The sequence below is a fragment of the Barbus barbus genome (assembly GCF_936440315.1).
Source record: "Barbus barbus genome assembly, chromosome: 28".
Taxonomy (NCBI): domain Eukaryota; kingdom Metazoa; phylum Chordata; class Actinopteri; order Cypriniformes; family Cyprinidae; genus Barbus; species Barbus barbus.
The window spans coordinates 5,076,244-5,092,128 of NC_136756.1; the positions used below are offsets into that span (position 1 = coordinate 5,076,244).

At 36.5% G+C, this 15,885-nt stretch overlaps 1 protein-coding gene across 8 annotated transcripts in view; it reads right to left on the reverse strand.

Annotated features, from left to right (window-relative positions):
• Positions 1-11,711: 11,711 nt before the first annotated feature.
• Positions 11,712-15,885, reverse strand: part of LOC306848687 (cytosolic acyl coenzyme A thioester hydrolase-like) — a 66,287-nt gene continuing 62,113 nt past the window's right edge. For all 8 annotated transcript variants that reach the window (XM_079383386.1, XM_079383385.1, XM_079383384.1 and 5 more), the window contains one exon: positions 11,712-12,100. In XM_079383386.1, the coding sequence (XP_079239512.1) occupies positions 12,002-12,100 (99 nt within the window). In that variant the 3' untranslated portion in view covers positions 11,712-12,001. The remainder of the gene's footprint in view (positions 12,101-15,885) is intronic.

A 15,885-nucleotide genomic window follows, 5' to 3' on the forward strand; every position in this document is an offset into this window, starting at 1 on the left:
ATTGTTATGTGGTGGAGTTGTCATTTCCAAATCTCCAAAACAAAAACCTTGATATGCATTGTGGTATACAAAAGAGCAATAATGATATAAAGAAACAACGACCACTCCTTTCATGTTGTAAGATAATAAAATGAACATATAATCTAATTTATCCTGTAATCATCTGTTTCAAATTGCAAGACACCACAATAATTGATATGCAAATTACAGAAAACCAGGCCATAATAACGGTCAATCACACTGTCAGATTCTCATGGCTAGACCCTTCATTTAAATAAGATAATAAAATAGGAGAAACATAGAGCTTTTGTGTTATTCACAGATTTGTTCTTTCAAACAAATCTGATAAGCACCAGTGCTTCTGTCTCTGTGTGTGTGTGTGTGTGTGTGTGTGTGTTAACACAGAAGCAGACAAACATCTGAGCAGATTTTTTTGCTCTTTGTTTTTTGCCAAAGATGCCTGACAAAACCAATATCATGCCAATGTTTATTTATTATGAAGGGTATATGGTAAACCAAATGCTGTTCCGTATCTTTTCAAGTCCTTGTCATTGATTGAAGGCTTGCTAGACCATTTCTTAGGCTGGTGTGTAACACACAGAAGAACGTTGGGCTTCTGTGGACTCAGATTGAATTAAAAATAGCTCAAAGTTTCATTTCTTTTTTAATCAGAGGAACCTAGTTTTCACACAGAACAAAAATCTAGGTAAAAATCATTTAGCCAGGTTTTACAAAGTTTTTTTTTTACACCTGGTACCAGTTAACAGGATGACTTCAAAATATCTATAATAAAATCCCATTGTGCATAAAAAGGAGACCTGTATTATTACTCAAAATGCCTACAATTTTGATCAGATCTACCAAATACCATTCAGAGCAAAACATTAAAAAAGTGTGTTGTTTAAATAAAATGTTAAAAAAAGTCTATTAGAAGAAAGGTGTCTTATGTCCATCATTGTGCGTTTTAAAACCATTTCCATGAATCACACCACTGTTTGAAAGCATCAAAAAATTAAGAACATTTTAATCCACTGACAATCTATCCAGGACCACTAAATTTTGCCCATGAGCATAGAAATAAAGATGTTGTAACACATCTCCAAGAAGCCCAGGATAACAACAAGATTTAGATGCACATCTTGCCTCAGTCAATGTCAAAGTGCATGAGTCAACTACCCAAAAGAGACCACGCAGCTTCACCCTACATGTGAGTTTACGATGGAAGAATCCACTGCTGTTGAAGGGGAATTCAAGATGAGATTTATCAACAGTACAGATGATAAGATGGCGTCTGTATATAGTTTCTCCTAAACAGCCTGAATGGATGGCAAAGGAGACATTCTCTTGCATCTCCTACTGTATTTCTCAGACATTTCCTCTGAGAAAAAGACCCCTGAGAACATTTTTTTCTCAACTCATTGAGCTCACATTTAACAAGATATATGCAATCAACAGTTTCGATAAAAGAACGCAAACTTTTTTTCATCAAAGAAAAAAATCCTCCAGAATGAATTAGCTAAAAAAAATAAAAAAATCTTTATCAAGCTCAATGCACTTAGAAACGAATAGCAGTTGCAGTTTTTGTTAATACTTCATGCTAGCTTTTGACAGTGTTTTTAGGAAAAATCAATTCCAGCTGTTTCCTGATTAAGACATTAAAGTGACTAAGGACTGTGCTGCATGTCCTTCATTCAAAATGTATCTGATGTTTAATAATTGACCGCTATAACCAGAAGGAACTTCAGTGTGTCCTGACATACACTTGCACATATAAAAAAAAAAAAAGAATCCAACCAAACACACAGAACATTATTGCGGCTTTCAGTATTCAAGGTATTGTATTCATTTTGTGCTGAATTTTGTGAAATACAAATACCTTTGAAATCTTTGTTGCATGCTAAACTCGTGAAAATTTAAATTCATGAAGATTTTGTCATTTACAAAATGATTACATCATGTTGTTCCAAACATGTATAACCATTCTTCTGCAGAGCACAAAAGATATATGTTTCTTCTTTTTTAGCACTGTATGTTATATCTCTAAATAAATAAATGCAAAATAATTTTACATTTTTAAATTTTAGGATGAACTATGCCTTAAAGCCTTATTTTGAAAAGACACTTTATGTTTCACAAACATAACTATTTCATTTGTTTCCCCTGCTTCTACCTCAGGATACCCATCTTAAAAGTCACTAGAACCTGGTCATCTTCAGCTTTGATTTAGCTGCATATCCCACTCCCATCTCATCTGTGTTGCTAAGCGAGAACTGCAAACTATAGCCATATAGTCCCATGCAAAGCTGGATATCCAGAATGAAAAAAATCAAAAAATCATTCGTTCAGAGTAGTTTCAACACAAAACGACAGATCAACAGATCGTTGAACTTATCATTTGTATTGCTAAATTGACTGCATGCAATGAAATTGATCTGACTCAAGGACTGTGATGCAAAGATATTTTTACAAAGTAAACTGAGCAAGCAGCAAAATGATTATCAAGTACTACCGACTCGAGTAAAACATGAAATCCAAGCAACAGCATTTGGTTAGCTCTAGAAGTGTTTGTATACTGTTTATTGGTTTTCTATATGCATAAACATTTATACATACATATTTAAAACACATTTACTGCCAGGACTGGTCTGACCCAATGATCAAGCATAATGTGCATATGTTCATATTTCTGTGTAAAGAGAGGTGTACAGTAATGCTGACTTACATCTGAGCTGAGAGAAAGGCTGATTAGAAGGATCTCTATGTTTTTTTCATAAAGCACAGTTTTCCGAGATTGTGACACTCATGTTAGTATTTGTGGCTATTTCAGTTGCAAGGAATTCTTCAATTAAATATAATAATATAATAATAAAAAACCTGACACTCATTATTAAAACATAAAAGGACATGAAACAGAATGCCAAGCTCCAAAATGAACTAAAATGCACCAAAGCATCATAATGAATTGTCTCCTTAAATGTTGGCTTTATATGAAGAAACACAACTCTCATTTTGCAGATGCATATATTAAACTAGGTGGGTCATGTGACACAAGAATGCTGTTTGCTGTTAAACTAGGCACAACGCATTTGCACATGTCAGTATAGTAGCACTATTTGTATTATTGTTTCCATTATTATAGGAGACTTGTGGCATGTCATACTGATCTTGTTTGTAAAGGATCAACAGAACAATTCTGCTGCAGTATAAATGGTCTGCAGTGGAAACACTTCACACATAATTGCTGTGTTGAACAAGTTTCCAAAACATGATTAAAGAGAGAACGTCTGACAATGAGCAGGCCTGTGAGCAGAGCCGAGGGTACACCAGGCATCACTTACGGAGGCCAGAAACGTCTCCACCGTTTCACAATAACAGATATTGTGGGAGAGTTTTGTATATTAATTTGCAAGAAACTATTCTGCACAGCCTAAAGTGTTTATACTATTCAGCGAACTTTCTATTTCATATTTCCTTTAGGCATTAATTTAGAGGAACGGTAAAGCACTGCTTATAATGTTAAGGCAGTTAAAAGTTGAATTTCGGCAAGGCATTCGGTTTAGTTTAATACTCCAGACTGCAAGCCACATAAAGAGTTAGAAAAAATGTGTGAACCCTTTGGAAAATCAGGATTTTTGTATTGCTTACACACAAAATGTAGTCTGATCTTAATTTCTGTCACAATTACACAAAGAGTCTGAAATCATATCACAAACCATCATACTTTTCATTTTATTGATACATTGAGCAATCATTCAAAGTGCAGGGTGGAGAAAATAAGTGAAACCTTGAACTTATAGATCCTCATTTAGCAACAGCCTCCACCAAACAACTTTCAACTTGTTTGTGAAAATTTTAGTTTCTTGGTTGGCTTGATAACACTCTTGAGGTTATGCTACTGTTTAAGCCTCAACTGGATTAAAGTCAAGACTCAGAAAAACATGTTTTTTTTTCTGTTTGCCTCTATTTAAAGGCTAGTGGTGCAAACTACACATCCAGTATCATCTCCTGATTGACTCCAATTAGCTTTTGGAGAAGTAACACAGAGGTTCACTTATTTTCTCCACCCTGCACTGTGAATGATTATTCAGTATCTTCAATTATTAGTTTAGGCACATTGTGTTTGTCTATAAATGTGACTTAAATTAAGATCAGGGTCCAGTTGATTAAAGTTAGCCACCATGTTAAGACTGTGTCTTAAGAACTAGTTTGACCAACAAGCATTTTCCAAGGGGTCTTACTTTTCCAATACAAATAAGACCAGTCTTTTCATAACTGAATTAAAAAAGTTATGACCAGTTTTGAAGGGGGAAAAAATAGAGGACTAACATTTTAAGACTAAACAGTTTATACAACCAGCCCCAGTCCACATTTATGATTGAGCAATGCAGAAGTCCAGAATGTTTCCAAAGGGGGTCTCAAAGTTATTCTGGCCACACTGTAAAAAGTCATAAGTTGACTTAACTTAAAAAAATGGAGGAAACCCCTTACCTTAAAATGATCAAGTAAATAATAATTAAAAAAATTAAGTTAAGTGATCAGTCAGGTTATTTTTTTTAAAAATTATTATTTACTTGATAATTTTAAGGCAAGGGGTTTCCTCCATTTTTTTAAGTTAAGTCAACTTATCACTTTTTACAATGCACTGGACAGTATACTGTACAACAAATACATAAAATATATTTTCAAACTTTTGAAAAAGCCATACGATCAGGGCAGTATAGGACATTGCACACAATAATTAACACGTGTTCAATTTATTTTAAACTCATTATACGGTCAGGTAGTGTATGTGAAAATTGGCTAAACTACTAAAATCTTTCTTTAAAAAGTGAATTGGTGAATGTATAATCAACAGCATCACAAAAATACTGTAATATCAACTGCATTAAATTACTTTAACAAAGTTTTATAAAGGCTGCACAACAGTCTGAAACAATGACTAAATATCCAATTGCTTATTCATTTTGTGAAAAGATTATTTAAAAAAAAAAAAATAAGACACACTACAGCTGAAATTATAATCAAGTACTTCAAGTATGTCTGATTATGTTACTCAACGCATACAAAATAAGGGTACTTCTTTAAAGCATGATAAAATATATGAAAACATAATGTTTTAAAGTTACTTTAAAGTAAAACTTTTAATCTTTAATTATTACAAAGTGCACATTTTTAAAATGTACTTAAGTGTAAGAAGACTCAAGAAACAGTCATGAAAGTAAGTGCACTCTCTCCAAGTACACTTGTCTTTAATTTTATTATTAAAATTATATTATCTGCAAATAAGATCTGAAGTACTCCACAAATGCACATCAATACAATTGAGCACACTTTCTTTTTTTTGTTACAATTGCAGGTAGCACTTTATTTTACTTTATGGTCACCCTGTAGGCATGTTGTTGCTTATAAATACGAACTATTACATAAATGCAGTATATTGCTCATTGTTAGTTCATGGTAATTCATTAACTAGATTTAAGGCAAGATTGTAAAGTGCTTTCATTAATGTTTACATTGCTATATTAGCCAGTCACTTTGGCAAGCATGCTTTGTTTTAAGATAAAATTCACAATCAGTCCATAATTTATTTGTTATTTTGTTCTGTCATGAATAATATTTTTGGATAGCTATTGTATTTATCCATCCATGATGACAAGATCAGATGACATAATCTAAGATAACGTTTTTATTTGTCGCATATTAAAGCAGCTGACTTTCCAAAAATGGGAATATGTAATACTACCTGATGTGTAATATATTAATACTGTCACGCAGATGATGGCTAAAGGCATAAACTGATGCATATGCTTACACTAGACGTGTATAATCCTAATGCCATTTGAGACGTCTTAATAGCAAACTGTTAATTATTCGAGTGACACAGAAATTCGTGCTTTTGTACCCTGTAGCAGAAATAACAGTTCGTCGCCGATCGTTAAAATGCAAATAAAGCAGTTTAATAAACGACGTTTGCAACAGTTGACTTCAGTCGTGATGATGTTGTTTGTAATGTATGTCACATGCGATGATGTTGAACTGTATTAAATGAAGCCTCAGTGATATCCCCTCTCTTCAACTCGCAGGCTATTAAAACAACGAAATCACGTTAACCCGTGCTTTAAAGCAGTCTTTAAACCTTGTGCATTCAATCCAAATGCCCGAACGTGTTACGCTCAAAAATGCATCATAAAACATTTCCACGCGGATTATATCGACTGTTTAAGTGGTTTGCGAAAGGAAATGTTATCCTGCTAACCCACCTTTTTTGTAGATATCCGTCTATATCTCCAGAATCAAATGTATCGCTGCTTCATTGTCAGCCTTTATTCCCTCAGTTTCGGTTTGAGAGGCTATTTTATTCCAAACGCGAGAACAGCGCTTCAGAAACGGAAACAATATGACTAAATGTGGCAGTAACCGTGGAAGAAAGACCACCATTTACGCCTCCAGAGGTGAACAGAAGATGAATTGATGGAGGAGAGCGATGCAACAATGGTTATCGCGCGTCTCACTGGAGGAGGAGGATGAATGAGCATCAGATGATGGGAGGATGGGATCAGATCTCTCTCTCTCTCTGTGACTGTAACCAAATGAGGTGCGAAAATCTGTACTTCTAGCGCATACAGGGTTTCTGAACGGTCAGTCAACTTTTTAAGAAGTTAAAACCCGCCCAGGTTACATTACATCCATTTTTATTATGTGATATGGATTATAATTGGCTTTATATTGCCGTTATACTGCTCAACAAAAAACGCACCACTGTATTTTTATTTTATTCATTTATTTTTTTGTGGAATGGTGATTTTCACCGGTCACACTGATGTTTTTAGTGTTTTTGGAAAATTAATATAAATAAAACCAACACATGCCAGCACTAAAGTCTGAATCACGACTATAGGAAATAAATTCATTAATTAATAAATTTGGAAAAAATATTTTACAATGTGAGAATAATTGTGTGGTACAATTGTTACTTATGGCCTACACTTATAGCATCATCATTATGCTAACTCACTAACTAAATAAATCAATAAACACACACACACACACACAAATCAATCTCTCCCTGCATATGCATTGACCATTCTCAAACAAGAGAGCCATAAAATAATGAACTAGCCTACATTACTCCTGTGAGAACAGCGAACCATGGCCATCATGTTGTCCTTCTTATTTCATTGACATTATGGCAGTTACATAACACGCGTTGGGAAGATTTCATTCTTGCTTAATGTATGAATAGACCTTCCTTCCCACTGCTATAGTAGTCCACTTCAATGTATCAACCATGGCCAAAAAATAAAAAATAAATTAAAAAAATTATTTAGAGCCAGGCATTATGGAAATACACTCAAATACATCATCTCATAAAAAAAAAAAAAAAAAGAAGCTCATTCTCCCAACCGCTTGTCATGTGTAGGGTCTTTAGCCTTGTTTAGCCTTTCATCTCAGGCCATAGGCAGGGAAACACCTTGGACAGATGGCCAGGCAATCACAGCAGTACATACAGTCAAAAAATACTCCATGTTCTGAAAAATGTCAACAGTTTTTATGCATATGTGATTTTAAGTGTCCCTTGCCTTAAGGTGCTTAATGATTATAGTATTTTCTTTTGTTTCCATCAGTGGCAATTTTTTACTTTCATCCATCAAATTGCCTTGATTAGGGATTTGATTTGAAAAGAACCTAACCTATTGTAACTCTCTTAATGTAAATGTGATCACTGTGAAAAGTAATAGGCTACTTTGTGTTAAAAATGTAAGGATTACAAGGATGTGGAAAGATCCTGCTTTGAAATGGGAGCTTTTGATGCTCTGTGTTGACCTGGGCTACAGTGTGTAAGAATTGGATGCTGTACTATGGAATCAAACATCTCTTGAAGCCTGACAGCACATTCATTACATAATAACGTTCTAGGAATCACATGGACGAAATCATTTTGAGATGAAAATTACAGCGCATACTTTTACATAAACACATAGCAGTGCTACCTGTTCCTTATAGCATTCTGCAGGGCATGTATCATTCGTATAAACAGATGTAATTACAATGCTCATTTAAATACATATTACATTACATAAATTAGAATTCAGTATTGCATCATCAAACATTTCATTTTTATATAAATACATTGTAGCTGTTAACTTGGGTTGCTTGTTGAACTATCCTGTTAAAAGAAAAAAAAATCATTAATGATTGAAGACACCCACTCTAAAGGACACTTGATAAAGGACACTTAGCATTTGCAGAATTGGCCCCAGATTAACTTTATTTGTACATTTTATATAGGGTGAACAGACTCATTTGCAGTTTACTTAAGCTATATTAGCCTGACTCTCATTTGAAAATATTAGCGTTGATTCTAGTTCATCTGCACAGCTTTTACATAAAGAAGTTGTTTCTTATGACACATGAAATATTCATTTGATTCCAGGGAAGTAAAAGGCAGGAGCCTGACATTGCACTGAATATCAATAGCGAGAGAAGCAGTAATATATAAGGAATAACAGGAAATGATTACAATGCCTCCCTCTTTTCTGCATTGAGCGAGGTGACCTGGAAGTAAAATATGACCGCAAACATCCAGCTTACCCATTCCCCCCGGCCTCAGGCTCTTCTGCTCTGCTTCGTGGAGCTCTGGGGACATCTCCAGAACTTCAGCGTCAGAGCAGACAGCAGCACTCCTACCTGCTTCTCTACACGCTGAGAAACCCAGCATGATTCCTTCCCTCTCTAATGCTGGCATCTTTGGCACATCTCTCAAAAAACAAGAGCAGATGGATATGGCCTAGTAGTCTATACACTGAACTAAAATGAAGTCTGTGATTTAGGAGTGTTAAATGGTCTTTGTCTGACATCACATTACAGTCATTTTTCACTAATCTCAATACCTAAAGTAGTTACTACAAATGTGACCCTGGACCACAAAACCAGTCTTAAGTCGCTGGGGTATATTTGTAGCAATAGCCAACAATAATTATAGATTTTTCTTTTATGCCAAAAATCATTAGGATATTAAATAGATATCATATTCCATGATCATATTCCAAGATATATTGTAAATTTCCTACCATAAATACACTATATTGCCAAAAGTATTGGGTCACCCCCTTCTAATGAACATGTTTGAAAACTTTAGCAATTTCCATGAGCACAAATCTTAATGTTAAAGCATATAATGATATTTGATTGAGTCAGTGTGGAAGAACTTGACTGGTTTGCAGAAAGACAAGTCCTGATCCCAGCTGAACTCCTCTGATGTGACTTTAAATGCAGACCTTGAGCCAAAAACTCATCACCAAACACCAATGACTTGTATAGAGACTATAAGAACAAAAGTGTTGGGACCCCCTTCTTTAGAACAGAAAAAGGCAACAAAACTGTGGTAACAAAGATGGAAACATAGTACATGTATTTAAAGATTGTATTTCCATCTCTGTTGCAACAGTTTTGGACGTGTCTAAAATGACCTTTATGTACAAATCATTGGTGTTTGGTGATGAGTTTTTGGGTCAAGATCTGCATTTAAAGTCACACCAGAGGAGTTCAGCTGGGATCAGGACTTGGCTTTCTACAGACCAGTCAAGTTCTTTCACACTGACTCAATCAATCATGTCTTTTTGAACCGTGTCTTATACACAGAGGCACTGTCATGTTAGAATAGAAAAGGGTCCTGTCCAAACTGTTGCTATAAAATTAGAAGCACACAATTCCCTAGAATATCATTATATGCTTTAACATTAAGATTTGTACTCATGGAAATTACTAAAGTAGTCAAACCTGATCATTAGAAGGGAGTGACCCAATACTTTTGGCAATATAGTGTATATCAAAACTTCATTATTGATTAGTAATATGCATTGCTAAGAAATTAATTTGGACAACTTTAAAGGCGATTTTCTCAATATTTAGATATTTTTGCACCCTCAGATTCCAGATTTTCAAATAATTGTATCTCGGCCAAATCTTGTCCGATCCTAACAAACCGTACATCAATAGAAAGCTTATTTATTCAAATTTCAGATGATTCAAAACACACTGGCATATTGCTGTAAATATTAGCAATGGCAAGTACCACTCACATTTTGTTTAGAAAATTTAAACATTATCAGTTGACTTTAACTGCAATTATTGATAGAATTTTTTTTTGAATAAAAGAGCTTTAAATTTGTAGCATCAGCAAAACTGCAAACTAGCAAGAACAGAGGGAATCTTACCAATTTAAACCAATTTTAAATCATCCTGAATTATTTATTCTGTTAGGCAAACATGCATTAGAAGCTTTTAATGACTGAGCCTTTTTCTAACCAAACAAATCATTGATTAACACAATCCATGATATAGTACTTCATTCCATTGGGAGCACTATAAATGCAGTGTATGCAAGTACTTAAAATAAGACAATATTACAATATAAATCAGGATTACAGACAGTTTAAATAATGCCACTCACTACCATCTGTCACATGGTGCAGTTTCCCAGCTAAAATAAATTCCTTGTTCATCCCTATATCATTCCATGTACTCCCATGAGAACAGAGTTCAACCCAGTGTAAACACCACTTTCCCTACTTTGGACTAAATTTGGGATGACTAGATATGCTGTACAAATTATGACAACAGGCTTCCATTTTTCATATGGATAAGTTCAAGTTGTTTACTTTGGTTGCTTGCAGAACTATTTTGAACTATTGTATGGAGTACATTCCATTAATGACAGAAGATGCCCCCTCCACATTTACAACAGTAAATCATTAGCTTATGGCAGAACACAGAGCCCGTGATAATTTAGATTTAACATTGTTTGTACATTGGATGTTTTTTACAGCGTGAACATTCAGTATTTGCTATAAATACTCATTTGAAGTTTACTTTTATATCAGCCTAACTCCAGTTTGAGCATTTTAGTATTTTCTACAGTAATAGCAGTAGATATTTAAAAGCAACTAACCCCAAACCAAACCCCTAACCGTAACCCTATAGTAAGTACATGTGGTTACTTAATATTACTCAGTAATATGACTGACTTAATTACTAATTGCATACTTACTGTAATTACATTGTAACAACATCACCTTAAAATAAAATCTAACTTCAGTAGTGTTTTTAACAAAATGATAGCATCGTGTGTCATATTAAATAATAAAAAAACTATATCTGTAATATAGTCAAATGAAAGACAATATAGTCAAATAATATAGAAAAATAATATAGTCAAGCGTTTGTTTCTTTACTGAGCTACCCTTATGATAAACTGAAATTAATAAATGAAATCATGCAGGGATCACACACAGCACAAAATATGCTATTTGGAGCAATTTATGAGCAAATAACTTACTGCATAAATACTTCGTATCACCTTCGTGTGGCTTATTGGGGAGACGAGTGCTATTATTTGTCGAAGTCACTTTTGAAAAGATTTAGGGTTCTGCCTGCACATCAAAGCAAGAAAAAAACTAACAAGGCTTTTATAAATCTTCCCAGCTCAGAATAATTCACTTGATAACAGAAAAAACTCCCACCCTGATATAAATCTTGCACAAGTAGCATCCCAAGCTAATATATGATCTTTTCTCTCTCTGGCAGTAATAGTGAACTGGTGCACAGACGCCTGTCTTCTTATCTAACAGTATGTCTGTCACAAAAGCAATTAGGTTGTCCTGTCGATGTAGGATTATGGTACACTGAACAGATATGTCACTGTAAACCAGTTGTAGCTGCATTAGCAGGTTTTATTAGTGCATAATACAGTTCTGCACATTTACAATAATAGTCGTTACAATAAAACATAAATATATATTTACCTTTTTGTTTCACTTGAGATACATATACACACAAAGTGCTTTGGTAAACTCAGACAAGTCAAATAAACCTAAATATTTTTCTTTCTATTCAGTGACCTACATGTAAGATAAAGCAGAGGTTCTTAATACAGTATGTTGAGGCTCTATTATTCAAGACTTTTCTTCTACAACACAATATGGTGCTTGCATGGTAAAAGTCATTGTTGACGCTCCTTATCTGTGAGTCTCTTTGTCTTGTTCTGCAGGTAACGTGCTTTGCCTTCTTCAAACCGCTTCTGCTCCTCTTCACCTTCCAGCTGCAAGAAGATAAAAAAGCACAGTGAAGTTGGATATCGTGGTGTCCTGGAAACCCTGCACTTTTGAAGGTCATACACATATCAGGGAAAACCACTGAAGTGTTAAGAACATTATCAGAATATGTTCACATAAGCACTTCCTCATTTTATGTTCTCCCACCTGAACATTAAACAACCTGTCAACGGCAGTGAAAGTTGGTAGATGTGTTTATCTTGCTGTACTTCACAATAAATAATGCAAAAGTAACCACAAGAGAACTTTACTGGTGGAAACATGTTAACCTTTTGTCTTCACAGCACTGCCAGTCTGGCTGGACGGTATCAATGTCTAATTGCTAATCACGTGTCATGTCCATTTATTCAAAAACCATCATTTTGTTTGAATGTGTGAATTTGAACATGCATTAAAAGTTTATGCACTGTGAAATATCATGAACAAACAATAAACAATTGGATTTCATGAACTAACAAAGATTAATTAATTCTGTAATATATAATGCTTATTGTGAGTTTGTGTTAGATAATGCATTAATCAATCTAACAAAGATTAATGAATGCTGTAAAAAAAAGAAAGAAAGCCTTTTGTGAGTTTGTTTGTGAGGTATAGGCTAATGCATTAATTAAGGTTAACAAATAGGATGGGGGTCTGACAGAAAACCTGCTGCAATGCAATAAAATCCTGTCTTTGATTACAGTCTTTCTAAATGTCATGTTTAATTTGTGTTACTTGCTGTTTCTTTGTAATTATTTGTGAAATTTACTAGGAATTCTTGATTTAAAATGGCTTTTACACTTAAAAGGTTAATTAAATGGGTCTGAGGGTCATGTTCAAAAATTAAGATTATGACAGTTATTTTGGCATAAAATAATGAGAATTATTTTGTCATAAAAAAACATCACTAACATTATAAGTGGCCCTCATAAAAATGTAACCCTTTACGATTACTGTGCTCTGTGACTTTCCGCTAAACTGACTTTCATTCACACACATGCAAACTCAAGAGACCGCAAATGCACATTCTGCTGTGTATGAATCCAAATTCACATGACGAGAAGATGTCTAACCAATAGAGACTCTAAACGTCACAGACCGACTTCTTGGCCGAACTGAAGGAACATGAATGTAAAAGATGCAGGTTTGCAAAGTTATGGGAAAATGGATAACAGCAGATGGTATGTTTTCGAATTCTTGTTTTTTTTGTTTTAAACTAATTTGTGGAAAAATTTGCCAGTTGCAGAAACATTCTTGGAGATCTAAAACAAGGCAAAAGATGTTTGCTTTGGGAGCACAGCTTCATCACGGACAAACAACAATACGCAAGAGAGCAGGATGTCAGTTGACGTTAGGCTTCATCTTGCAGCTGCACACTACACCACGGCTATTCTTATCATTGGCTATAGGTCACCAGCTAGTCATGCGCGGCAGTGGCAGATGGCGGCCAACCTTAGGGAACAAACTGTGCAGTGACAACTGAAGCAGTCTGGCTGATGAGGGCATGTGCACAAATGAAGATCACAGATATAGGATGCATATCCACAGCGAGGTTATATAAGCTCAAGCAGATACACTAAACTTCACAGGGCTGCTGATGTTGAGGCTCATTTTATGCTTCTGATGTGACAGTTTAACGGAGAGCATATGAACTGTTGCACTTCATTTTAATTTAATTTAAGTGGCAGTTCTGGCTGTCACTAAAGAAACATATTTGACTGTTCACTGGCGAACAAGAATGAAATATTCCATAAAGGTTATGTAGTAATAACCTGGTTTAACTAATGAAACTTGTGTGTGAACAGCTGTTTCTTGCAACAAAGGCAAAACAAAACAGCTCTCGCTGTTATTTCTATCTGAAAACAACATCATGTGACCTTGAAGGAAGTCCCGGCTGGGTCAGTGACTGTCCTGTTGCTCAGGGCTCATGATGAGGCCAGGAAAAGACATGGGGCCATGGCAGCAGTGCTTGTCTTGAACAAATTAAATTAAGCTGGAAGGAACCGCAGTGCCTCAGTCACAGAGAGACTGACTGGCAGAAGACCACAGTGATTGCTCCAGCAGAAACCACCAGAGTGTGAAACAATATACAATTTAGCAAAAACAGCAGTAGTTGCAAATGGAAATAGCCAATATGGATGCTGAAGAAAGTTGGCATGATTTGATATACAGTATTTACAATGAGACCGCACACTCGCAATTACTCGAGATTACCAACTTAAAATTAGTAGTATGTAATTGCTCAGGCCTCCATGAGGAAAAGGACTCCATTAAACAAAAAAAACAAAACAGTATTGTAGCTTATAAACAGACAGGACATCATAGAGCAATCTGGAAATGGTATGAATTTGTAGATCTCACTCATTGCTGACTTGACCAAACTTTTTGCAAACATTTCATTTGCAATGGCCCACAAAAGCACAGCAAAGTCAGACTACTACATCAGATCTGCCTCCTCAATGAAGCTCTCAGCAGATAGAGCAATATACTTTCTTTACATTGACTGAGTAATGTGTGTAATCAAGGCTTGCATGTCTAATAAGTGGATTATCTGAATAACATCTGTCACTCGCTTAACTGTCACTGCAAACAATTTCTCAGCAGACAGTCAACGCTGAAATTGAATCCATTATGAATATGAATCCATAATGAACATTACAGTAGATACCCAACGTTTCTTCAGCCATGCAAATACGAGCTTATTCCTTAATAAAGCATGTTTTAGACGAGTAACGATAACCTGACCTTCACTTTCAACACAATTGAAATTGAAAATACATAGTAACAGTTATTTCTGCCTGGTTCGACCTTAAAAAATACTTTAGTTGGTGCATTTTAATATGAGAAAGTTAACATTAAGGCTTGAATAAAAGCAGTTAATTTTGACATTACTGCACTTTTTTGTACAGCTCCAAAATGAACAAAAACTCCAAAAAGCATAAAATTGGGTTAAGGTAGAGTAGTCCATCTTCTGAAGTGATACAAAAGGAGCCAGAAGCTCATATTCACTGATAATCTTCTCTTCAAGCGTCCCGCACCGTAACAAATCCACCGGAGAGGAGGGGTGGGCGCCCTGGAGGCTGGATCAGGGAGCTTGGGCGGCCATGGCGGATCTGGGGACTCGGGAGGCCATGGTGGGTGTGCCTCCGAGACTGCGGCCCCAGCCCCCGCTTCTACGGCAGGAGCCCTACTGCCCCCCCCCCCCCCCACACAAAAAATCCTTGGGGGAAGTAGGGGCTTGATCCGGCTGGCCTTTTGTAAACGTGGGCTCTTGGGGGCGCTCTGGAAGCGTGGGCTCTTGGGGGTGCTCGGGCAGCGCGGACTCTTGGGGGACTAGCCCTGGAGAGGCGGGCACTGGAGGGACTGGCCCTGGAGAGGCGGCCACCGGAGGGTGCTGTCGCGGAGAGGGCACTGGAGGGCGCTGTCATGGAGCGGACACTGGAGGGCGCTGTCGTGGAGTGGGCACAGGTTTGGAGGGAGCTGCGACCGGCGGGCTTGCCATACTCTCTGCCGGTGGGCTGGGGTTGGCCGCGAACGGCGGCGGGCTTGCGTTGGCCACGGGCGGCTGACTTGCGTTGGCTGCGGACGGCGAACTTGCGTGGGCTGCGAACGGCGGCAGGCTTGACTTCGGAGTCGCAGACGGCGGCAGATATGGGAGAGCCGTGGACGGCGGCGTGAATTTCCCTGCAGACGGCGGGCTTGGGAGAGCAGCGGATGGCGGCATACATGATTTCGGAGCCGCGGACGGCGGCGGACGAGGAAGAGCCGCGGATAGCGGCGTTGCTTTTCCTGC